Below are 26,717 nucleotides of genomic sequence, written 5' to 3' on the forward strand. Positions count from 1 at the left end.
TGGCCTGGAACTGAACATTGCTCATAATGCTATCAATATAAGGGGCCGGCGGGTAAAGGACAACATTTCAAAGGAAGGGTGCTGTAATGGTGGGAGAAATTCCTAGAACCTGAGTGGGAGCCAGAATCTTGCAGATAAGACCCTTACTCCGGCCGCATCCAAAACAGGCAGAGTCCCAACTGTTTCATAGGGATGCATGTGGACCGCCTCCACGCCTGTATTGCGATGATGTAGGAGAGTCCGTGACTTCACCCCTCCTGCTCCTCCGGAAAGGGAGGCGGGACTATACCCCGCGCGCGGCGACCTGGGATAGCTGCGCACGCGCAGCTTCCGGCTCCGTGTCTTGGGAATTATTTGACGCCACCGCCTCGGCCCCACACAAGTCTCTGATCAGGCGCGCCGCGCACGCGCAGTGATCCTCTAGGCTCGGGGAGTTATTTGACGCTGCCGCCTCTGGCAGTCGGAAGTTGCCTGAGCAGAGCACAGCCGGCCGGCCCGAGTGGCCTTCGTCGACCCGGGCGCCCTGGGAGAGTTGCTGACGGGTGGACGGAGCGACCGCTTGAGGACAGCCGGCCGGGGCAGCGAAAGCGCCGGGCCTATGGCGCGGGTGGCGTGAGGCGGAAGGCCGAGTGCGGCCGGCGGCGGCGGCGGCGGCGGCGCCCGCCCCAGCAATGCGGGCCCCGCCCGTCGCCTCAGGTAACCGGGCGGCCCTCCCCGTCGCGGCCGGACCTTCCCCTCTCCTCCCCTCCGGGCGGTCTAGGGATGGCTAAGCCTTGTTTCTCGGCCCCGGTGGCTCCAGGGGCCCTTCGGAAGCGCATCTCATTTTGGGGGGGACCCACGGGGTCCGTGGGAGCTTGGTTGTGGAGTCGGCGGCTTCTGTCGGGTCTGTTCAAACCCGGGGTGGCCCTTGAGAGCTGCCCCGGCCGGGCGAAGCTCTTTCCTGGCAGCCTGGGGGAGGGGGCGGGTCTGGAGCGGAGCTAGACAACTCTGGCGAAGAATCTGGTCCAGCAGAAAGGTTGGTCGAGTGGCTGTCGCTCTGTGGGGACGATGCTGCCCGTTGCACGGTGACTGTCGGAGGAGGAAGAGTTAATAATGAGAATAAACAACTAGCCCTTGTTAAGCGCTTACTATACGCCGGCCATTGTGCCAGACCATTACGTTCACCCCATCTAACTTCACAACAGTCCGGTAAGGGAGGATGATTATCCCCATCTTACTGACGAGGCAACTGAGGCCCTGAATGGTTAGGTGACTTCTTTGCCCAAGGTCATGGAGCTGGTAAATTTGACTCGAGATTCAAGTTGTTGACAATTAGGTCAGTGGCTCTCCAACTTCGCTGCACGTAGAAATCACCTGGGGCAGCTTTTAAAGATTCCTGATGCCCACGTAGCAGAGCCAGGCCATTAAATCACCGTGTTTGGGAGTGGGGTCGGTGGGGGAAGCCAGACAGCAGTATTTCTTGAAGATCCCCACATGAATTCAGTGTGCAGCAAAGTTTGGGAACTGCTACTGTAGATAATTCTGCATCTCGGTAAAACGTTTCAGTGTTTCTCCAGTTTAAGTGTGTAAGAGAATTTTCTGGGAGTTTGTTTAAAATGCAGTTTCCACCCGCAGAGATCTTTTCATTAGGCCCACGGACTACTACACCTTGTGAAAGCCTGTTGGGGGTGGGAAGTAACTTTCTTTGCAGGATTTGTGAGTCAGCTGGACCTTTTAAAGTGCGTGCATCTCATGCAAAACTGTTAGTTTGCAATTTTCCTGGATACACAGTACTCATGGTTATAGTGTCTCTGATCTCTGGGTCTTGTTTGAATATGCTGTTCTCTGCCTAGTCTGTCCTCTGTGCTTTCTCCCTGCTCCGCCCAGACACACACACTTCTGCTGTTTCTTACACACATGCATGTAGCCTTTTCTTCCCATCTCTGGCTGCCCAACTCCCAGCATTCAAGAAGCCTCTGTGACCCTCACACCTCTCACTCCCAACCACCTTGGGTCTTTCCTGTTTGCTCTTTAGCATCATCATAATGGAATTTACCAGTGATTTTACTGTGTTGTATTTCTGTATTTTATTAGATTGTGAGCAACTGAGCCATGTTTTCTCATCTCTGTATTCCTCCCAGTTCTTTGACATAGAGACTCACAAAGGTTTTACTGAATGGAATGTTTGTGTCCCTTTTATGTCACAGACTGCATGCTGCAAACCAATTCTTCTCTATTTCCACCTTTGTAAAAGGTGTTTGGTAGTTCTTGCTCTACAGAGTTTTGTGCTTTTTGCTTGAAAATACTCTAGTTAGGTTCGTTAACTTTTCATTCAGCAGTTAAATAAACACATTGAGTTCTTAAAACTGGCGAGACACTAGGGAAGACTAACTATGTGCAGTCAACATTGGTTGATTTTTTTTATTTAATGACTTCTTACCATATTGTGTCATATAGTAAGATTTCATGATGTTTTCTTTTTTAAAAAATTTTATTTATTTATTTATTTATTTATTTATTTATGGCTGTGTTGGGTCTTCGTTTCTGTGCGAGGGCTTTCTCTGGTTGCGGCAAGTGGGAACCCCTCTTCATCGCGGTGCACGAGCCTCTCACTATCGCGGCCTCTCTTGTTGCGGAGCACAGGCTCCAGACGCACAGGCTCAGTAATTGTGGCTCACGGGCCTAGTTGCTCCACGGCATGTGGGATCCTCCCAGACCAGGGCTCGAACCCGTGTCCCCCACATTGGCAGGCAGACCCTCAACCACTGCGCCACCAGGGAAGCCTGGTTGATTTTTAATATCTAGTTTTATCACAGTCAGATACAATCAGTTCTGTAGTGGAAACCTTTTTATTGCCCTTAGGCCTTTGCATGTGTTCCCTACTAAACACTGTGCCATCCAAACTAGTGTTTAGCTGTCATCCACTAAATGTTGTTACCTTGCTGGTACTTGGTAAATACTAGTAGATGGAAGTGCTGTTGGTAGTAGTTCATCCTGTTACCAGGAGAGATGACTTAAGAAGTACTTAATAAAGATTAAAACCTTGATGTCAGAGGAATTGACAAACTTAGTATAGATTTATTACAGAATGCCTGAACTGCTGTTGCCCAACATATTTACAAATTATAAAGGAAGGCAGCCCGGTAGTTCAGATTATATTTGTTCTTGGCTGGTCTTAAAACCACGTAAGGTTTATAAAAGTGAGTGAGTGAGTATGCGTGTGAAGGTCATTTTGAAGAGGTTTTTGGACAATAAATATTTTCTATAGTAGTTAAATATGGTAAAGTATGTGAACTGAGTAAGAAACACATTTCACGTAATGACATTCTTTACATCATACAGATTGTTATAGAGAGAGTTTTCTTGGTTCTGTTTTGTACTGTTTACTCAAATTTTAGGCTAAGGCTAATGTAGAAGCTGATGGGATAATTTATGTTAAATTCAGATACTCAAGAAACTTGCCCTTGTTTTTCTGATCAGATATGGGCAGAGTATCCAGTTCTGGCCTCAGCACATGGAAGAAACTCAATCTTCAAGCCTGAGGTTTAAGTCTGTAGTTTGATCCCCCAGAAAAGGTGGAAAACTACACATGCTCAGTTAAAGACCAAAAATGACTCTAATCATGATAGCCTGAGCCCTAGAAATGGATTCTTTTTAATTTGAGGTACCCATCAGTGTTAGCAGATGTGTTAGCAGACATGTGTAAAGGGCTTTTCGATAGAATACATGATTTTCTTTGGTGCAAGACGATTAAACGTTTTAGAATTAAGGTACATGGAGTTTGAGTTTTAGATGCAGAAAATAGGTAGCTTGCCCAAGACTACATGGTTGGCTGTAGCACATCTAAGAATAGAATGCAGGTCTCCTTCCTCTGGACTCAGTATCCCCTTCCACCCTCATGTGAGAGGATGTCTTGTTTCTTATTTTTGTTGTTTGTGTGTGTGTGTTGGGGATGGGGGAAGTGGAGAGAGTAGTCTGCTATGTTTGAGATATTAAGTTAGATATATAATGAGTGCTTGTAGTATGACATGTACTTTGCTATATAAACTGGGGATATTAAGATAAATAAGACACAGCCCCTTTCCTTCAGGAATCTATAGTCTAGTCAGGGTTGTAATAAAAGTAAAAGTATAGTATCTAAGGCAGCTCTGTCGAATAGAAATTTCTACAATGATGGAACTGTTCTATATCTGCACTGTCTAATGTGGTAGCAGTTAACCACATGTGATATTGAGGACTTGAAATGTGACTAGTTTAAGGAACTGAATTTATAATTTAATTTAAATTTAAGTAACATGTGGTTATGGCTGCTGTGTTAGAGCAAGTCTGAGGCATAAAAGATGAGAACTGTGGTGGGGGTGGGAGCAGGCAGGGTATTCATACTTTTTTGGACAGACTAGCAAAAACTACCTGTTTTCACTTTTGGGGAGGAATGCAGGCAGAACCTGTCTCCTTTTCTTGTAACTCAGGTGTTTGATAGGATCCTTAACAAATCTGGTGCACAGGTGAATACATTCCTTTTTGGCCAAGCTTGATTGATATTTGCCTTGGGGGTCAATAGGACTACAACAGAAATATGAAATATGTTCCTTTTGCCTTTATTAGTTGTAAAGGTTATATGGATGACCTTGAATGCACTTATGCACCTTAAAATCCAGCGTTTATTTACTCAGTTGATTTATTCAGTGTTTTGGCACCCTGTACCCTATTTTTCCTAAGAGAAATAAGGCATGCCTGATAGTGTGTACCTAGCATTTGTACAGCTCAAAGTATGTTGACTTACGTTGTTTTATTTGATCCTTTTCCTAAGTCACTTTAGCTAGGTACTGCAGGTATTCTCCCTGTTTTACAGGTGAGGAAACTATGACAAAGAAATGCCAAGTGATTTGTCCAAGGTCATATGGTGAGGTACGGAGTCAGAACAAAAGAAGGAGCGTTGGACTTCAAGGCAAGAGGTGGAGTTTCTTGTCCCAGCTCTACTGTTACTTGATGTGACCCTGAGCAAGTTGTAGAGGCTAGTGACATCTGTCTTGCTTAAATTTCTAGGCTTGTTATTGAACTGAAATGAAATAATATGTGAAAGCTCTTTGAAAATGATCAATTATGCAAAGGTACATTGTTATCAAGCAAGATCTGCAATAGTTTTTCTGTTGTAGGATGCCACCTTCGTAACTCATCACGTCAGTTACCATGTTGAATACTGCTGTATCATGGATTTATTCATCATGGATTTCTCTTGTCTTCTTCACTATGAAACTTTCTTTTGGGCAGCCATTGTGTCCTATTCATATCTGCCTCCCTACATGTTAGGACAATACCTGACACATAGCAGGTGTTTAATAAATGTTTGTTTAATGAAATGACTGATGTACGAATTTATAAAGTTAAAAAAAACCTGTTCTCTGTAATTAGATTTGAAGCTCCTTGGGAGCAAGGATGATGTTTATTCATTATTATAGTCCCTGTGCTTGGTGTATAGAAGGCATGTAATAAATATTGGCTGAGTTAATTGATGTAATTAATGCCAAGCTGTGGTCTTGGTGTGTCTACCACTGCATTGATCATTTTGGTAGTTTGTCAATTAGACCAAACCTTCATGTTACTTTGTGGTAGTACCTACAAGTCATAAACTGTTACCCAGCACACAGTGACCTGATAGTAGAAACATCCAGAGATTACCTAGAAAATGGATACATGCAGAGTTGGGAAGGCGATTAAGTGATCTGCAGGGTAGCACTGTCATCTTTGCTTTCCTCCTATCACTTCTGGAGTATTGAAAGTGGAGACTTCCCTGCTCGCAGCTCAAGTTGATAGCCAACAGAGCCTAGCTGGGAAGGAGACTCATAGGATCCTAACACAGCAGTCAAAGCTCTCAACCATCTGACTTCAGTATCTCACCACAGTGCCCAACCCTCCCTGCAATGTTCCCATCCTTCCTGCCCTCCCCTTCCTCAATATATTAGAGACACTGGAGTCTGCTTTCCTGCTGTCCCTTCAGCCTGTCTTAGATACTTCCGTCAAATTTCTTTAATAGGAATTCAGTTCCTTTTGTATTATTCCTATGATAAAGTTAAACTTTCTCTCATTCTCTGTCCTCAGTTTTTACTAAGTTAATTTCAAATCTCCAATCTGATGATTCATAGTATTCTTCCTCCATAAGAGCTATCGTTTGTTGATTACTTACTATGGACTAGATAGGACCAAACATCTTACATGTCTTGATTCTCTAATCACAACTCCAAAGTAGGCTGTTACCCTACTGTTATCTCCATTTAACAGATGAGGATGCTCAGACACAGAGATAGAGCAGCTTTTGCAGGATTTTCCAACTTGCAGGTGGTGGAACTGGGATTTGAATCTAAGAAGTCTAGTTCCAGAGTCCTGGCTCTTAACCAGTCTCCTGTTTGTTTTCATGCTTCTCATCTCTGTGTTTAATGGCTACATTATAGTATATAGAGTTAATATGCCCTAATTGTGAAGGTATTCCATTATTGATGGACAGTTAAATTCTGATCACTTCCCCATCTTATGTGCAATCCACTACAGTGAATGAATGCCTCATGCATTTTTCTATTGAGTTGTTTATCAGGATAAATTAAGTGGTATTACTGGGTCAAAGCACCTGATATTACTGTCTCCCACTATGTATTGGCAAAACATTCGTGCTATCCTTGGGTGAATGGTTAGAAAAATGGCATTAGGCTGAGGTGCCTTACAAGTGTGTCAATTTATCGGCAGGATAGAGCTACAAACAATTCCATGGCAAGTGGACTAGGCAATCAAAGGCCCATCAGGGTTTTGCCATGGTGCTATCCTGAAAGGTTGATGCACATATGAACATCTTTGCCCAGGAGGACCTAGGCTGTGAAACAATTCTGGTTCTTGAAACTACAGATGTTCTCTGAGATCTCTGGGTTGCTTTGGACAGCCTGAGCTGCAACAGCAAGAGGAGGTTCTTATTTGCGTGTTTAAGTCTAGGCTGGCCAGTGACAAAACTGGACCCAATGGGACTTACCCTGCCAAATCTGTGACATTACACTCTGCCCTCATCTTCTTTTTTCCTAACAGCAACAAACATGAAACAAAATGAAGTTATAGGGCTTCCATAGTTGGGTTATAAGCCCAGACCCTGGAGCAGAGGTGGGTTAGGGTGACTTTCAGGGCAGCAATGGCTCATTCATAGTGTATGCCTCCCTACCTTCCCTCCACAAGAATCATGCTAATTCAGTTACCAAAACTAGCATATGCCTTTATCTTTGATCAGAGGTGTAAATTGACCCATAGATGAGTTCTTTTTAGCTTACATCCTGTTTTTTTTTTTTAAACTTGAATTAGTTGCCAACATTTAAAGAGTGGACTTCACAGAGATGTCCAGATTTTCTGTGTCTCTTGAAAAACTGGATTATCAGACAGCACTGGGGTCTACATTCCTTCAAGGTAATAGTTGGCTAGGGCTGAGTAGTGATTGTGTCCTTTAAAGAGAACCTTAATTCTCTAATTTGCCCCAGTGTGCACCCTACCCACTTCACCCCACGTTTGGTTTCCTAGACTGGAGGTTTTCATCCTTCCCAGACCTAATATTGGTAATGACTGCTTCAGTATCCTGAAATTAACAGATAATATATAACCTACCAACACATAGAATTTTTAAAAAATCTGTGAAACTAACAATAACAAATGAAAACCATAAATTACTATCCTTCCGATAAAATTGGTATTTCGGTAAAAATGCTCAGGTAGAGCTATACTAGAGGACGTAACAAAATGGTCAGATGCTTGTGTCTACTTATAACTGAGAAGTAAGACAGTAATATGGCACTTTATATTTGACATTTTGAAATAAGGGCTAAGTAAGTAGCATGTAGTTCTTGTGATTGTGTTCCTGACAGCAGTGTGTGGTATTAACAACTCAGACACCACAAAAGGTATGGCCTTTGGTGATGTGATTGTTCTGAAATGGTGAACAATTCTTGGTATGGTAAGGTTCCAAACATAAAAAAGTTGAATCTTTCCTCGGTTTGCATGGTTAATTGTGTTACTGGAAAATTAAGTGTATATTAAAATAGCACAAAATATTTTGTATTTATGAGTAAAATGAAGTTAGATTTTTAGCCTTAGACAATTAAGAACAGAATGATTTTCTGGCAGACATTAGAAAGTCAGGTGAAATGTAGCAAAATTATTCATTGTGCAGGACTGTCACCTGGATTACAGGATGTCTAGATATCCTGGATCTGCCCATAAATACCAGTAACATGCCCCAGTTGTTGCGTTAACCACAAGTGCACTTAATATTTCCAAAATACCCTGGGGGGCAGTCCTTTTTTTTTTTTTTAATTGAAAATCATTGCCCTAAACTCTTGAGTGTGTCCTGTTGGCCTTACCTCCTAAATCAGAGTGAGTTTTTATCACTCATTTTGCTAGTTTAATATTTACAAAATGATGCCTTAGTTACTTTACTTTGTGTTTCTTTGATTTTTTTTTATGTTTGTTTCCAGTGTTCATTTTCTCTTCATTGTTTAATTTGCCTCTGCAGTTGACCCTTTCTGTTAGTGGGTTCTGCGTTTGCAGATTCAACCAACCATGAATCAAAGATATTTGGGGGAAAAAAAATCCAGAAAGTTCCAAAAAGAAAAACCTGAATTTGCTGTATGTAGGCAGCTATTTACACGGCATTTATATTGTACTTACAACTATTTACATAGCATTTACATTGTATTAGGTATTATAAATAATCTAGAGATGATTTAAAGTACATGGGAGGATGTGCATAGGTTATATGCCACATACTTTTATATAAGGGACTTGAGCATCTGTGATTTTGGTATTGTTGGAGGGTCCTCGAACCAGTTCCCCGTGGATACCAAGGGACAACTGTAATTATAAGGTACATCTTTGTCTTATTATTTTTTGTCTTTTATGTATTCTGTTGAAATTTAGCAGCTGTATTTTTCTGTTACATGTGTTAAATATTTTAGTTCAACTTTTTCTCTCGGTCTTAGTTGCAGTATGTGGGCTCTTTAGTTGGGGCATGTGGCATCTTTAGTTGCGACATGCAGACTTCTTAGTTGCGGCATGCATGCAGGATCTGATTCCTGGACCAGGGTTTGAAACCAGGCCCCCTGCATTGGGAGTGCAGAGTCTTACCCACTGGGCCACCAGGGAAGTCCCTACCTTACATGTTTCTTGAAGCATTTATTTCATTTTCTTCCATGTCATCATTTAAACATTAATAGATTTGAAGAAGTTAAATCTCTTACATTTAAAAACTTTTTAAAAATTTTAAGAAGAATTTAAGAGCTATTAATCCTGTTTTGATTGGTCTTTCATAGTGTTTTTTTCAAGAAAGATACTCCTGTCTTTACTTCAGAATTGGGAAGGGTGGTAGCTGTTTCTTAAAAATGCAAATTCCCAGGCCCTAACCCAGACCTACAGAATTGAGCTTTTTAGGGATGGAGTTTTGAAATCTACATTTTAAACCAAAGGGCCCCCACCCCAATGATTCTTACGTATACAGTGGAGTTTGAGAGCTAGCTTGTCTTTTTTTTTTTTTTTAAAACATATTTTTCCCTTCAATAATGTATTATCCGAAATGGCCGCTAAATATTATTTAAATATTCCTTGAATATTTGAAAACCATCCAACTACTTTTTTTATACTAATAAATAGCTTAAAGCAAATGGACATTTTCAATTTTTATATGTATACAACATGCAAAATTTTGGACTTCCTTCAGTGGCATAAAGGGAACACCTTCTAACATCTTCCTTTTTCCCATTGATAAACCTTGGCATTCTGAAACATTCAGTATTCACTGTGTGCCAAGGACTTCTCAAAGATTCAGGAAGTGAGGCTTCCCCTCAAAAAAGGTTGACACACTTGTGGTGAAGATATCTTTACAAAGCTAACGAATAACCAAACGTGAAGCTTAATATGAATAGCCTGTAGTAGGCACTCAGAGCTGGTGAAGAGCGGTGACTGGAGGAGTCAAAAAAAGTTTTACCAAAGAGGACATTTGAGCTGTGCTTTGAAGTGTGAAGACTTCATAAGGTGGAAAGAGGTGGGGAACAGCATGAGCAGTAATACAGGGTATGAACAAACTTGTCGGTTTTGAGCAATCATCAGTAGTTCTTTGGGTCATAGCTTGGAGGATGGGGTGGGAAAGTGGCCATAGAAGGTAAAACTGGGAACGTGGATAACAATTTCAATTAGAATTTTAGGCAAGGTTTTTTTCTTTAATTGGATAAAGTCATAACTTTTATATAAAAGAGTAAATGCCTGAGAGTAGCTGATAAAGTTTTGAAAAAGAGTAGTCAAAGTAAAGGGGGCTTCCTTTTGAGATGTTAAAACATTCTATAAAGCCACTGAATTTAAATCATTATGGCTGGACTTCCTTGGTGGCGTAGTGGTTAAGAATCCGCCAATGCAGGGGACGTGGGTTCTATCCCAGGTCCAGGAAGATCCCACATGCTGCGGAGCAACCAAGCCTGTGCACCACAACTACTGAGGCTGCACTCTACAGCCCACGAGCCACAACTACTGAAGCCCGCGCGCCTAGAGCCCATGCTCCGCAACAAGAGAAGCCACCACAATGAGAAGCCCGTGCACCATAACAAAGAGTAGCCCCCGCTCACCACAACTAGAAAAAGCCCGCACGCAGCAACAAAGACCCAATTCAGCCAAAAATAAAAATTAATTAATTTTAAAAATCGATATGGCGTTAGCATAGGAATAGACAAATAGTTGAACAGAACAGATTTGTAAATAGATTCCTATATAAATGAGAGTCTAATATATGACAAAATTGGTATTTCAGGTCAGTGGGAAAGGACGTGCTTTTATTTTTTTGTTTTTTGGCTGCATTGGGTCTTCGTTGCTGTGCATGGGCTTTCTCTAGTTGTGGCGAGTGGGGTCTACTCTTCGTTGAGGTGCGCGGGTTTCTCATTGCGGTGGCTTCTCTTGTTGTGGAACACGGGCTCTAGGCGCGTGGGCTTCAGTAGTTGCAGCATGCGTGCTCAGTAGTTGCAGCACATGGGCGTAGTTGTAAGGACGTGTTTTTTTTGTTTTTTTTAGATGTTGCGGGTAGGAGTTAATTAATTAATTTATTTTTGCTGTGTTGGGTCTTCGTTTCTGTGCAAGGGCTTTCTCTAGTTGTGGCAAGCGGGGGCCACTCTTCATCACGGTGTGCGGGCCTTTCACTGTCGTGGCCTCTCTTGTTGTGGAGCACAGGCTCCAGACGCGCAGGCTCAGCAGTTGTGGCTCACGGGCCTAGTTGCTCCACGGCATGTGGGATCCTCCCAGACCAGGGCGCGAACCCGTGTCCCCTGCATTAGCAGGCAGATTCTCAACCACTGCGCCACCAGGGAAGCCCAAGGATGTGTTTTTAATAGATGATGTTGACACAGCTTACTATACATCTCTAAGAAAATAAAATTGGATCTTTCCTATACCACTTGTAGAAGTAAATTCCAGGTGATATAAAACTTAAATGTGAAGAATTATCTTGCATGGAAATCTAGTAACTCCATTTTACACTTTAGGGTTATGTCTTTAAACTTCTGGACCTAGACGCATAATAAATATTTTATGTATTTTACATTATGACCCAGAACATATGCATATATAAAAAATGAAACAAGTCTCACAGAACATTGCTTACCTTTACTGTGTGTGGTGCCTTTATTGTATATTCTATTCCATATAATTAAAAAGTATTATCTATTTCATTTATTTTATGACCCACAGTTTGAAAAACACTGATACAGGGGATAGGAGGGAGAAATCACCTAAGCGAGACTCAAAACTAGAAGTTATAAAATAAAAAAATATATATTTGGCTAGAATAATGAAATTTCATTTCATACCTACCAAATTGGCAAATAAATAAATGTGTAAATAAATCTGGTTCTTGGCAAAAGATTGGGAGTGAGAGGAGGGAAGGGCTCTAATCCATTCCTAATGTAAATGGGAGTTGTTACAGCTTCTTGGGAATCTATCTGGCAAGACCTATTAACATTAAAAATACATATACTCCTTGATCCAGTTGTTTCACTCTTGGAAACTTGTTCCATAGAAATTAAAAGGCCACTACTTAAGGATATATAAGGAAGCATATTTATTGCATCATTATTTCCTGGTGACAAAATGTGGGAAATGAAGTAAATGTAAATCATTGGGAGACTGAATAAATTGTACCATATCATGGAATATTACACAGCCATTAAAAAGAATCTTATTGGAAGGATATTCATGAGGTACTGGTGAATGGAAAAAAGATGTAGAAAAGTATATAGTCCCTAGCTATGTGTGTATATAAATTATTTTAATATGACTGAGTTAGGGTGGAGCAAAATACACAAGGAAGTGTTAGGTTGGTTAATCTATTCAGGGAAGTGAATTTTTTGGGTAGGGAATGAAGACAAATGTAAAGGGTAAAAAAATCACACTAAAACCAAACAAAAAACCTTGTAGTATAATGTTCTTGTGCATTTATTGAAGAGATTATAGTGTGTGTATTATACTATATACTATATGTATGTGTATGTGTGTGTCTGTTTATATATATGTCCATAAAAAAAGGTGAGAAAAAATGTTGTGTGGGTGTAAGTTATACTCCGATGAGAATGGCAACCTATCAGAGTCTCCCCTTTTTTCCTTTCCATTTTTTTAAAAAATTCTTATTAGTCATCAGTTTTATACACATCAGTGTATACATGTCAATCCCAATTGCCCAATTCATCACACACACACACACACACACACACACACCCGTGGCTTACCCCCTTGGTGTCCATACGTTTGTTCTCTACATCTGTGTCTCAACTTCTGCCCTGCAAACGGGTTCATCTGTACCATTTTTCTAGGTTCTACATATATGAGTTAATATACGATATTTGTTTTTCTCTTTCTGACTTACTTCACTCTGTATGACAGTCTCTAGATCCATCCACGTCTCAACAAATGACCCAATTTCGTTCCTTTTTATGGCTGAGTAATATTCCATTGTATATATGTACCACATCTTCTTTATCCACTCATTTGTCGATGGGCATTTAGGTTGCTTCCATGACCTGGCTATTGTAAATAGCGCTGCAGTGAATACTGAGGTGCATGTGTCTTTTCGAATTATGGTTTTCTCTGGGTATATGCCCAGTAGTGGGATTGCTGGATCATATGGTAATTCTATTTTTAGTTTTTTAAGGAACCTCCATACTGTTCTCCATAGTGGCTGTATCAATTTACATTCCCACCAAGAGTGCAAGAGGGTTCTCTTTTCTCCACACCCTCTCCAGCATTTGTTGTTGTAGATTTTCTGATGCCCATTCTAACTGGTGTGAGGTGATACCTCATTGTAGTTTTGATTTGCATTTCTCTAATAGTGATGTCGAGCAGCTTTTCATGTGTCTCTTGGCCACCTGTATATCTTCTTTGGAGAAATGTCTATTTAGGTCTTCTGCCCATTTTTGGATTGGGTTGTTTGTTTCTTTTATATTGAGCTGCATGAGCTGTTTATATATTTTGGAGATTAATTCTTTGTCCGTTGATTTGTTTGCCAATAGTTTCTCCCATTCTAAGGGTTGTCTTTTCATCTTGTTTATGGTTTCCTTTGCTGTGCAAAAGCTTTTAAGTTTCATTAGGTCCCATTTGTTTGTTTTTGTTTCCATTACTCTAAGAGGTGGATCAAAAAAGATCTTGCTGTGATGTATGTCAAAGAGTGTTCTTCCTATGTTTTCCTCTAAGAGTTTTATAGTGTCCGGTCTTACATTTAGGTCTCGAATCCATTTTGAGTTTACTTTTGTGTATGGTGTTAGGGAGTGTTCTAATTTCATTCTTTTACATGTAGCTGTCCAGTTTTCCCAGCACCACTTATTGTAGAGACTGTCTTTTCTCCATTGTATATCCTTGCCTCCTTTGTCATAGATTAGTTGACCATAGGTGCGTGGGTTTATCTCTGGGCTTTCTATCTTGTTCCATTAACCTATGTTTCTGTTTTTGTGCCGGTACCATATTGTCTTGATGACTGTAGCTTTGTAGTATAGTCTGAAGTCAGGGAGTCTGATTCCTCCAGCTCTGTTTTTTTCCCTCAAGACTGCTTTGGCTATTTGGGGTCTTTTGTGTCCCCATACAAATTTTAAGATTTTTTTGTTCTAGTTCCATAAAAAATGCCATTGGTAATTGGATAGTGATTGCATTGAATCTGTAGATTGCTTTGAGTAGTATAGTCATTTTCACAATATTGATTCTTCCAATCCAAGAACATGGTATATCTCTCCATCTGTTGGTATCATCTTTAATTTCTTTCATCAGTGTCTTATAGTTTTTGCATACAGATCTTTTGTCTCCCTAGGTAGGTTTATTCCTAGGTATTTTATTCTTTTTGTTGCAGTGGTAAATGGGAGTGTTTCCTTAATTTCTCTTTCAGATTTTTCATCATTAGTGTATAGGAATGCAAGAGATTTCTGTGCATTAATTTTGTATCCTGCAACCTTACCAGATTCATTGATTAGCTCTAGTAGATTTCTGGTGGCATCTTTAGGATTCTCTATGTATAGTATGTCATCTGCAAAGAGTGACAGTTTTACTTCTTCTTTTCCACTTTGTATTCCTTTTATTTCTTTTTCTTCTCTGATTGCCGTGGCTAGGATTTGCAAAACTATGTTGAATAATAGTGGTGAGAGTGGACATCCTTGTCTTGTTCCTGATCTTAGAGGAAATGCTTTCAGTTTTTCACCATTGAGAATGATGTTTGCTGTGGGTTTGTCGTATATAGCCTTTATTATTTTGAGGTAGGTTCCCTCTATGCCCACTTTCTGGAGAGTTTTTATCATAAATGGGTGTTGAATTTTGTCAGAAGCTTTTTCGGCATCTATTGAGATGATGGTTTTTCTTCTTCAATTTGTTAATATGGTGTATCACATTGACTGATTTGCGTATATTGAAGAATGCTTGCATCCCTGGGATAAATCCCACTTGATCATGGTGTATGATCCTTTTAATGTGTTGTTGGATTCTGTTTGCTAGTATTTTGTTGAGGATTTTTGCATCTATATTCATGAGTGATATTGGTCTGTAATTTTCTTTTTTTGTAGTATCTTGGTCTGGTTTTGGTATCAGGGTGATGGTGGCCTCATAGAATGAGTTTGGGAGTGTTCCTTCCTCCGTAGTTTTTTGGAAGAGTTTGAGAAGGATGGGTGTTAGCTCTTCTCTAAATGTTTGATAGAATTCACCTGTGAAGCCATCTGGTCCTGAACTTTTGTTTGTTGGAAGAGTTTTAATCACAGTTTCAATTTCATTACTTGTGATTGGTCTGTTCATATTTTCTATTTCTTCCTGGTTCAGTCTTGCAAGCTTATACCTTTCTAAGAATGTGTCCATTTCTTCCAGGTTGTCCATTTTATTGGCATGGAGTTGCCTGTAGTAGTCTCTTAGGATGCTTTGTATTTCTGTGGTGTCTATTGTAACCTCTCCTTTTTCATTTCTAGTTTTATTGATTTGAGTCCTCTCCCTCTTTTTCTTGATGAATCTGGCTAATGGTTTATCAATTTTGTTTATTTTCTCAAAGAACCAGCTTTTTGTTTTGTTGATCTTTGCTCTTGTTTCCTTTGTTTCTATTTCATTTATTTCTGCTCTGATCTTTATGATTTCTTTCCTTCTGATAACTTTGTGTTTTGTTTGTTCTTCTTTCTGTAGTTCCTTTAGGTGTAAGGTTAGATTGTTTGTTTGAGATGTTTCTTGTTTCTTGAGGTAGGCTTGTATAGCTATAAACTTCCCTCTTAGAACTGCTTTTGCTGCATCCCATAGGTTTTGGATTCTCTGTGTGTTCATTGTCATTTGTCTCTAAGTATTTTTTGATTTCCTCTTTGATTTCTTCAGTGATCTCTTGGTTATTTAGTAACGTATTGTTTAGCCTCCATGTGTTTGTGGTTTTTACGTTTTTTTCCCTGTAATTGATTTCTAATCTCATACTGTTGTGGTCAGAAAAGATGCTTGATATGATTTCAATTTTCTTAAATTTACTGAGGCTTGATTTGTGACCCAAGATGTGATCTATCCTGGAGAATGTTCTGTGTGCACTTGAGAAGAAAGTGTAATCTGCTGTTTTTGGATGGAATGTCCTATAAATATCAATTAAATCTATCTGGTCTATTGTGTCATTTAAAGCTTCTGTTTCTTTATTTATTTTCATTTTGGTTGATCTGTCCATTGGTGTAATTGAGGTGTTAAAGTCCCCCACTATTACTGTATTACTCTCTATTTTCTCTTTTTTAGCTGTTAGCAGTTGCCTTATGTATTGAGGTGCTCCTATGTTGGGTGCATATATATTTATAATTGTTATATCTTCTTCTTGGATTGATCCTTTCATCATTATGTAGTGTCCTTCCTTGTCTCTTATAACATTTTAAAGTCTATTTTATTTGATGTGAGTATTGCTACTCCAGCTTTCTTTTGATTTCCATTGGCATGGAATATCTTTTTCCATCCCCTCACTTTCAGTTTGTATGTGTCCCTAGGTCTGAAGTGGGTCTCTTGTAGACAGCATATATATGGGTCTTGTTTTTGTATCCATTTAGTTAGCCTGTGTCTTTTGGTTGGAGCATTTAACCCATTCACGTTTAAGGTAATTATCGATATGTATGTTCCTATGACCATTTTCTTAATTGTTTTGGGTTTGTTTTTGTAGGTCCTTTTCTTCTCTTGAGTTTCCCACTTAGAGAAGTTCCTTTAGCATTTGTTGTAGAGCTGGTTTGCTGGTGCTGAATTCTCTTAGCTTTTGCTTGTCTGTAAAGCTTTTGATTTCTCCATTGAATCTGAATGAGATCCTTGCTGGATAGAGTAATCTTGGTTGTAGGTTCTTCCCTTTCATCACTTTAAGTATATCATGCCGCTCTCTTCTGGCTTGTAGAGTTTCTGCTGAGCAATCAGCTGTTAACCTTATGGGTGTTCCCTTGTATGTTATTTATCGTTTTTCCCTTGCTGCTTTCAATAATTTTTCTTTGTCTTTAACTTTTGCCAATTTGATTACTGTGAGTCTCCGTGTGTTTCTCCTTGGGTTTCTCCTGTATGGGACTCGCTGTGCTTCCTGGACTTGGGTGGCTATTTCCTTTCCCATGTTAGGGAAGTTTTCGACTATAACCTCTTCAAATATTTTCTCTGGTCCTTTCTCTCTCTCTTCTCCTTCTGGGACCCCTATAATGCGAATGTTGTTGAGTTTAATGTTGTCCCAGAGGTCTCTTAGGCTGTTTTCATTTCTTTTCATTCTTTTTTCTTTATTCTGTTCTGCAGCAGTGCATTCCACCATTCTGTCTTCCAGGTCACTTATTGGTTCTTCTGCCTCAGTTATTCTGCTATTGATTCCTTCTAGTGTAGTTTTCATTTCAGTTATTGTTCATCTCTGTTTGTTTGTTCTTTAATTCTTCTAGGTCTTTGTTAAACATTTTTTGCACCTTCTCGATCTTTGCCTGCATTCTTTTTCCGAGGTCCTGGATCATCTTCACTATCATTATTCTGAATTCTGTTTTCTGGAAGATTGCCTATCTCCACTTCATTTAGTTGTTTTTCTGGGGTTTTATCTTGTTCCTTCATCTGGTACATAGCCTTCTGCCTTTTCATCTTGTCCATCTTTCTGTGAATGTGGTTTTTGTTCCACAGGCTGCAGGATTGTAGTTCTTCTTGCTTCTGCTGTCTGCCCTCTGGTGGATGAGGCTATCTGAGAGGCTTGTGCGAGTTTCCTGTTGGGAGGGACTGGTGGTGGGTAGAGCTGACTGGTGCTCTGGTGGGCAGAACTCTGTAAAACTTTAATCCACTTGACTGCTGGTAGGTGGGGCTGAATTCCCTCCCTGTGGTTGTTTGGCCTGAGGCAACCTAACACTGGAGCCTACCTGGGCTCTTTGGTGGGGCTAATGGTGGACTCTGGGAGGGCTCACGCTAAGGAGTACTTCCCAGAACTTCTGTTGCCAGTGTCCTTGTCCCCACGGTGAGCCACAGCCACCCCCCACCTCTGCAGGAGACCCTCCAACACTAGCAGGTAGGTCTGGTTCAGTCTCCCCTGGGGTCGCTGCTCCTTCCCCTGGGACCCGATGTGCACACTACTTTGTGTGTGCCCTCCAAGAGTGGAGTCTCTGTTTCCCCCAGTCCTGTTAAAGTCCTGCAATCAAATCCCGCTAGCCTTCAAAGTCTGATTCTCTAGGAATTCCTCCTCCCGTTGCTGGACCCCCAGGTTGGGAAGCCTGACGTGGGGCTCAGAACCTTCACTCCAGTGGGTGGACTTCTGTGGTGTAAATGTTCTCCAGTCTGTGAGTCACCCACCCGGCAGTTATGGGATTTGATTTTACTGTGATTGTGCCCCTCCTACCATCTCATTGCGGCTTCTCCTTTGTCTTTGGATGTGGGGTATCTTTTTTGGTATTCCAGTGTCTTTGTGTTGATGATTGTCCAGCAAGCTAGTTGTCATTCTGGTGTTCTCACAAGAGGGAGTGAGAGCACGTCCTTCTACTTCGTCATCTTGGTTCAGGGCCACAAATTTTCCTGTCCGTTTTTGAGAGTGCTTATTTTAGGGCGGTGGTGCTGGGGGCAGGGGGAACATCAGGATATCCTTAGGGGGGTTCCTTATAAATCCTAAGGAAATTGAGGCAACTTTAACAGTCAGTCGCATCCACCCATCCTTCACATTGTAGGTACCTTGTTCGATTCTGGTGCATCCTTTCTGCCTTCCCATTTTCAGGGCCTCTTGGTTCAGAGGAGGACCATATCCTCTTGAAAAACACTGATACTTATTGAGCTGGAATGAGGCTTTGTAAGATAAAATTAAACAAAGCTACCAGTTTGAAGAAAAACTAGTTTAAGGGATAGAACTTTTTAAAGCTTAAGTGTATCCTTAAACTCTGCTGGCTGGGCAAACAGATTTCAGAGCAAGTAGAAAATGAAAGTTAATAGAAATTAATTGGAAAGCACTAACCATCCTTGATTCTACTCATGAGTATGGCATTTATGATTGTAATATTTACATTGCATTCATATAGATATGTTTTCTGTGGCTAAAGTTTCTCATTTGTATGGTAGACTTAGATATCTTTTCATGGAGAATATACAGCATAGGGAAAAGCAGGACATGTCATGGATAATGTATAGTTTAGTGAGGGGCAGTACATGCTATGGTTAAGAGCATGGTCCCTGGAGCCTAACAGATGTGGACTCAAAACCCACCTCTACCATGCTATAGTTGTGAAGCCTCAGGGAAGCAGCAGACCTCTCTATGCCTCAGTTTTTTCATCTGTGAATTAGGGATAGCATTATTTAATTTTCATAGAGTTGTGTGATTTCATGAGTAGTGTGTAGTAAATGCTCAGTAAGTGGCAGGTCTTTACATGTTTTCTGAAGGACATTGACTTCCAGGGGACCCATTACCAGAAGAATGTATGCCACTGCTGTAGAGAATGAAATATTCTCAAAGAATTTTATGTCTGATTTGAGGGCATTGGTGGGAAATTGCAGGGGTATGTTTCTAGCAAGTAATAGGTACTTGGAAACTGTTGACTGAAAAATCTGGGGCCTAGAGTAAACCCTTTCCTTTGTCTCCCTTTCCTACTTAGAGCATTCCCTTCTTCTGTCTTTTTCTATTCTGGAACATGAAATGTAGAAGGTTCCCTCATGCTGTGAGTGTACCAAATTTGATTATTTTATCCCCTTGCGCGGTGATCATCTGCCCCAGCTCTACTCTGGGCTCCTGAGGGCTCTTTTGGGGAGGTGCTCAGAGAGCTGCTTCCCAGGGTTTGCCTTTCCTACCTGATCTCACTAAGAGGCTGTTTAGGACATTCTCAAGACATTTAAATGTTTTTTTTCCTCAGTTTTCTCAAGGCAATATATTTACAGCTTCTTTATCTTGCTATGTAGGGTAAATATGTATTTTACTAAGTTTTATTAGTTTGCAGCAATATAGTTTGACTTGTAATTCTCTTTTGTCTTTTCAGGTGCCATTTGGATAGTCCTTTAGCGGCACGATGTACTCTGAGTGGAGGTCGCTGCATTTGGTGATTCAGAATGATCAGGGCCACACCAGTGTGCTACACAGCTATCCAGAGAGCGTTGGGCGAGAGGTGGCCAATGCGGTGGTTCATCCTCTCGGGCAGGCCTTAGGTACCCTTTCAGCGGCTGGTGGTGAGAGTTTGTTGAAAACTGACAAAGAAGTAAGTGTTTTTTCATTTCATTCTACTCTGTGAAAATATAAGTTTGTTACAGAAGAATCATTTTTCTAACATTTTCTTTTTAAGTGGATTTCTGCTCAGTGTAGTGTGACGTCTTAATTTGACCGTATTTGGGTTGAGGGTTGGGGTCCAGAGTCTGTGGGAGTTATGAGGAATAGGTTGTACCATTGTGCTGTTGGGACTTCCTGCTAGCTGGACCCAGTTCTCCACTTGAGCTGTGAGCTGAGACAGAGACTTGCCTGTCAGGTCCCTTTCCCTAAGTTTTAGGCTTAGTCTTCAGATTTCAATTCAGAGGTTGTGTTTGGAAGGTCTTCATTCCTACGTGTAGATGGCCTCTGACTGAAGGCCCATCTTGTGTTGTCTTCGGGCTACACATGTGTGCTGCACTTGAGGCTCTCCCTCTGTCTCCATCCCAGTCTACCCTTGTCTGACTTCTAGGTTTAAGAGTGCTACAGAGCAGCTAAGTCTGTATAGCTGTGAGCCCACGTGGTTGGAGTGGGGGTTGTGTTTGCTGTTCCTAAAGATGAGGAGCTTTTGGAGTGGCTTGGCCTAGAGCTGGTCCTCTGTTTTTGGGTTCAGGGGACGGGGCTGAAGTTAAGTTGCCAGTGGGGAGTCATGAAGGGGCCCTGAGAATGGAGTGATACAGAGCTTGCTAGTATGAGGTCTGGCTAAGATCGGGATTAGAACTTGTCCCCTGTGCTTGAGGACGTTCATACAACCTTTAGGCTTTGGGTTTACCTGTTTCTCAGACACCGCACCGTTTTTCACTTACATTTTGATTTCTTGTGAAGGAGAGATTAGGCTTAATCTAGATATAAGACAACTCTAGTTAGGAGACTAAGGTTTATAGCTCAGGAAGTATTTTATTTACCCTCTGTAGGCCAAAGAGCCTGGGTTGCCAAAGGGGAAGCCCCTCATACTGAGGAGCATTTTCTTCTCAGAGTGCCGTGGCAGAGACTTACCCCGAGGACCAGGACTTGTCCTGCGCACTCTCTTCTTGGTGTCTGTAATTCCTTCTGCCCTCTCCTGGGAAGAGATGGCATGTGAGTAGATAAAGGTGCTCAGTGCAGCCCTTGTTTTTTCTCCTTTCCTACCCTCAAAAGGATATGAGAGAATAGGTCTTGAATCCAGTGTTCTCTCGAATTATACAATTGAACTATTGTGTGAAGATATTACCAAAGATACCTTCTCCTTGGTCTTTCCTGTGATAATTAGGGACTTGCAACCTGTTTTAAAATTCTTTCTCTTGTTCAGCTAAATCCCACCCCCTCCATACCCCTTCCCACCTCATTTGTCACAGCTTCACTGTGTTTTTATAGTTACTCTTAACATTTATTGCTGTTATATGTTACTTTCTATTATATTATATTGTTGTTATGTATTTTCTACCCTTAGCCTTTGTAGTTCTGAGGTTAAAAATTTCAGTACATGTATTTATCTTGTTAGATTCAGCTTTAGTTTTAAGCTATTATCTTTTTTTAAAATTATTTTATTTATTTATGTTTGGCTGTGTTGGGTCTTCGTTGCTGTGCGCGGGCTTTCTCTAGTTGTGGCGAGCAGGGTCTACTCTTCATTGCGGTGCATGGGCTTCTTATTTGGGTGGCTCCTCTTGTTGTGAAGCACGGGCTCTAGGCATGCGGGCTTCAGTAGTTGTGGTGCATGGGCTTCAGTAGTTGTGGCTCGCAGGCTCTAGAGCGCAGGCTCAGTAGTTGTGGCACACGTAAGTGCTCCACGGCATGTGGGATCTTCCGGGACCAGGGCTTGAACCCGTGTCCCCTGCATTGGCAGGCGAATTCTTAACCACTGCGCCACCAGGGAAGCCCAAAGCTGTTATAATCTTTTTGAATCCTGAATTTCTATTTAACAAGTTAGTTTTTTTTTTTTTTAGCTTTGTGATATCTACAAATGGTCAGCATGTAATCTGTTTTTCTCCAAGTTAAAATCTTGGCAGAGCCTTTGGCATGCCATTGGGCATCTTCTTCCAAAATGATCTTGGTACAGTAATCCACTGCTATTCTGACATGTTATTTTGACCAGTTACAAATCCAACCATTCTACCTCCTTCTGGGCTGTATCTTTCCATCTTGTCCACAAGGACCAAATTTCTTGTTAAAGCCCAGTTCCCCCTTTGCCAGAGAAGGCTGTTAATGGCATGGTGAGAATAGCTTTAGATTTCTAGTTGGAAGACTAGATTTTCAGCTCCAGCATTTCCAAACGAGTGCCATGGTCCAAATTGCTTAATTTGCTAAACTTCAGTTTTCTTATGTATGAAATGAGGATGGGGACTTCCCTGGCGGTCCAGTGATTAAGACTCCACGCTTCCCTGGCGGTCCAGTGGTTAAGACTCCACGCTCCCACTGCAGGGGGTACACGTTTGATCCCTAGTTGGGGGACTAAGATCCCACGAGCCATGCAGTGTGGCCAGAAAATAAAAATAAAAAATAAAAATAAAATGAGGATAGTTTACCCTCTCACACCAGTTATTTTGATGTTTAGATAATATTTATGAAAGTACCTCAGAAACTGGTTTTAAATCAGTGCCAGGTTTCTACATTTGTCAGCTGCCTTCATAGTAACCCTCTTAATAAAGGAAAGAAGCTTGTCTGGCATGACTTATTCTTTTTGAGCAGGCTGGTTCTCAGTGACCCTGCTTCCCTTTCATAAGTGCTCACTGATCATCTGCTTAGTAATTTGTCCCAGAGTTTTGTCTGGAATTCACTTAAACTTTCCAGTCTACATTATCTGGAATATAGTTTCATCCTCTTTTGCAAATTAGGCCATTTCCCCTTTCTCATTGTGCCTTATTCGTTCATGACTGCAAGCAGTGGGTCAGCAGTCTCTTAGGCACCTTCTCTCGGCCCCTGTGATTCAGACAGGTGAGGAGGCTGGAACTTGTTTAGTGCAGCCAAGTGCCTTTTTAAGATCTTACCCAGCTTCAGTCCCTTCTGACCTCTGTTTGTTCTTGGCCTTGCATTTAAAATATTGTTTTCTTTGCCAATGAAAATAGTCACAAAATAAGAGTTGGGCAGTTCATCTTCCTTCCTGTTGTTTGTTAAAGTTGCATAATCTGGAAATGGAATATAATTAAATTTATGTAAGTGATTTCCTAAATGACACACATACCTGCATGCAAATTAAGTGGAGAAAAATATCTAAAATTTTCTATTTCTGTGCCTCCGATCTCTGTGGAAAATCAAGATGACCTGTACTTTTTATTTTACAGAGCAAACAATAATAATATTTAAGGAGTGAAAGCCAACATAGGCTTAATTAGAAATAAGTAATTTATTTTCTTCTTAAATCTTTTGCTTAGGAAACGTTGTCTATGTCTTTTTTTTTTTTTTTTGCGGTACGCGGGCCTCTCACTGTTGTGGCCTCTCTCGTTGCGGAGCACAGGCTCCGGACGCGCAGGCTCAGCGGCCATGGCTCACGAGACCAGCCGCTCCGCGGCATGTGGGATCTTCCCGGACCGGGGCACAAACCCGTGTCCCCTGCATCGGCAGGCAGACGCTCAACCACTGCACCACCAGGGAAGCCCCCTGATTATGTCTTATACATGGAAAGTACATTCTGTAGAATTAATCTGATGTATGTTGAGATGAATATACTTCAGTTGAGAGGTTTTTGACAATAAGAGGTTAACATTTTAAATCAATCTACTGATATACAGATAGGAATGTGTAATAATTCTATATGTATATTTTTTTTTGTTTAGGTAAAATGGACCATGGAAGTAATTTGCTATGGACTGACCCTTCCATTGGACGGAGAGACTGTAAAATATTGTGTTGATGTATATACTGACTGGATTATGGCTTTAGTGTTGCCGAAAGATTCTATTCCATTGCCAGTTATTAAAGAGCCTAATCTATATGTTCAAAGTATACTAAAACACCTGCAGAATCTTTTTGTACCAAGGTAAGCTATACTAGTCTATCTGGCCTGTTATTAGGATCATAATAAACTACTCATCAATGTTACTTTTTTATATTATGGGAACTGATTTCATTGTTAGACCTTTGAACAGTAACTTTCATTACTTGTTCAGTTAAAGTGTGTGTTAATATGAATGAGAGAGATGGGCTTATATAATGTTCACTAGGGCTCTTTAACAAGTGTGTGTTCATTTTAACGGCTTTTGGCTTTGCTTCTAAGATCTGATAGCTATTAGATGTTAAAATACTGTGACCCCTTTCCCTTCCAGTCAAAAAAACCCATACTTTTGCCTAACATAATTCTTGTCTCCACTTAAGCTAATGGCGACTAAGCCATCTACCTTAAAATGAATCTTTCTTATGAGAGAATGAAGACATTGAAGTAAGCAGATTTGAAATTATAGGCACATTTGTAGTAGACCAAAAGAATACTCTTGACAGTTTGTTATTGAGTTTTTCCCCTATCTCTGCGGCAGAGACCTTAAATATTGTAATGTAAGATTGCCTTACTTGTGCCTAAAACATTTTTTTCCCATTCTAAAAGAATTATATGTCACTATAAAGGATTTTGGAAATATAGAAAATAATGGAGAAGAGAGCATTAGTTGCCTACCTATTTGTAGGGATTTCCTTTGAGAAAAATCTGTTTTCAGCTGTTTTTTATGTCTGTGGAAGGGGCAAGTGGGCTTCCCTCCTTTTGGAAAAGTTCTGGTTAGGGCTTTTGATCTGTCAGATGATGAGGACTTTGAGTCATCCAAAAACCAGCCCTGTAAATTTTAACTTTTTAAATTTAGAAGGAAGATTACTTTGGAAAAATCTGAATTAAAAAAGAGGAATCTCCATTAAGAGCTCTGGTCTATAGGATCAGTTGTACAAAGATACCTCAAGATATTGCAGGTTTGGTTGCAGACCACCACAATAAAGCGATCATTGAAATAAAGCAAGTCACATGAATTTTTTGGTTTCCCAGTGCGTAAAAGTTTTTATACTGTACTGTAGTCTGTAAATATGCAATAGCATTATGTCTAAAAAAACAATTACATGTCTTGATTAAAAAATACTAGCATTGCTGAAAAATGCTAACCATCTGAGCCTTTAGTGAACTGAAATCTTTTTGCTGGTGGAGGGTTCTGCCTCAATGCGATGGCTGCTGACTGATCAGGGTGGTGGTTGCTGAAGCTTGGGTGGCTGTGGCGATGTGTTAAAATAAGACAGCAGTGAAGTCTGCCACATTGATTTACTCTTCAGTTCATGAATGATTTGTCTGTAGCATGCAATGTTGTTTTTTTTTTTTTTTTTTTTTTTGTGCTGTACGCGGGCCTCTCACTGTTGTGGCCTCTCCCGCTGCAGAGCACAGGCTCCGGACGCACAGGCTCAGCGGCCATGGCTCACGGGCCCAGCCGCTCCACAGTATGTGGGATCTTCCCGGACCGGGGCACGAACCTGTGTCCCCTGCATTGGCAGACGGACTCTCAACCACTGCGCCACCAGGGAAGGCCCTGCAATGTTGTTTGATAGCATTTTATCTACAGTAGTTCTTTCAAAATTGGAGTTAATCCTCTCAGACCCTGCTGCCGCTTTATCAACTAAGTTTATGTAATATTCTAAATTCTTTGTTGTCATTTCAATAATTTTCACAGCATCTTCACCGGGAGTAGATTCCATCTCAGGAAACCACTTTCTCTGCTCATCCATAAGAAGCAACTCCTCTTCCATTAAAGTTTTATTATGAGATTGCAGCAATTCAGTCATGTCTTCGCGCTCCACTTCTGATTTTAGTTCTCTTATTATTTCTGCCACATCTGCATTTACTTCCACCACTGAAGTCTTGAGCCCGTCAAAGTCATCCGTGAGGGTTGAAATCAGCTTCTTCCAGACTCTTATTAATATTGATGTTTTGATCTCTTCCCATGACATAAATATTCTTAATGCCATTTAGAATGGTGAATCCTTTCCAGAGGGTTTTCAATTTCCTTTGCCCAGATCCATCAGAGGAATCGCTGTCTGTGGCAGCTATAGTCTTAAGAAATGTATTTCTTAAATAATAAAACTTGAAAGTCGGAATTGCTCCTTGATCCGTGGGCAGCAGAATGGATTTTGGGTTAGCAGGCAAACATTTATCTTGTTGTACATCTCAGTGTTGACTGAAAAAAATGCACAGTCAAAAAGTTGAGAATTATGTTTTATTCGGTGGACTTACTGAAGACTATAGCCCGGATACTGTTTCTCAGTTCTGAGGGGCTGTTCCGGAGAGGTAAGGGAGGAGCGAGGATGTATAGGAGTTTTGCTGGGAAAAAAACAAAACTGTGTAGTGGAACATCAAAAGATTACTGCTAATCAAAAAACAGACATCTCAAGTTAATGATTTTAGTGCCCTTCTGTGTATGGGAAGCTGCAAGAGTTTGGGTTCATTGAAATTATTCCTTTGGTATGCATCTTAACTACCTAGGGCCACTATTTTCTTTCTCTCTGTCCTGAAGTCCCCTCAGGGTGCACCATGGGGGTGGGGGGGCAGCTGCAGTGGCTGATGGCTTTATGGCCACAATATTGTTTGTTTACTGAAATGGCAGGTGACATTCTTTGTCCACATCCATTAGAGCTC

The 26,717-nt window shown here is 40.9% G+C and overlaps 1 protein-coding gene across 6 annotated transcripts in view; it reads left to right on the top strand.

Moving 5' to 3' along the window:
- The first annotated feature begins 438 nt into the window (after positions 1-438).
- Positions 439-26,717, top strand: part of RALGAPB (Ral GTPase activating protein non-catalytic subunit beta) — a 101,135-nt gene continuing 74,856 nt past the window's right edge. For 3 of the 6 annotated variants that reach the window (XM_067708114.1, XM_067708115.1, XM_067708116.1), the window contains exons 1-3: positions 440-696; positions 19,947-20,162; positions 23,896-24,098. In XM_067708114.1, the coding sequence (XP_067564215.1) occupies positions 19,977-20,162; positions 23,896-24,098 (389 nt within the window). In that variant the 5' untranslated portion in view covers positions 440-696; positions 19,947-19,976. Of the gene's footprint in view, positions 697-19,946; positions 20,163-23,895; positions 24,099-26,717 lie in introns of all 6 variants that reach the window. The other 3 variants (XM_067708117.1, XM_067708118.1, XM_067708113.1) reach the window with 2 other exon arrangements.

This window comes from Pseudorca crassidens, chromosome 15 (genome assembly GCF_039906515.1).
Source record: "Pseudorca crassidens isolate mPseCra1 chromosome 15, mPseCra1.hap1, whole genome shotgun sequence".
NCBI lineage: Eukaryota > Metazoa > Chordata > Mammalia > Artiodactyla > Delphinidae > Pseudorca > Pseudorca crassidens.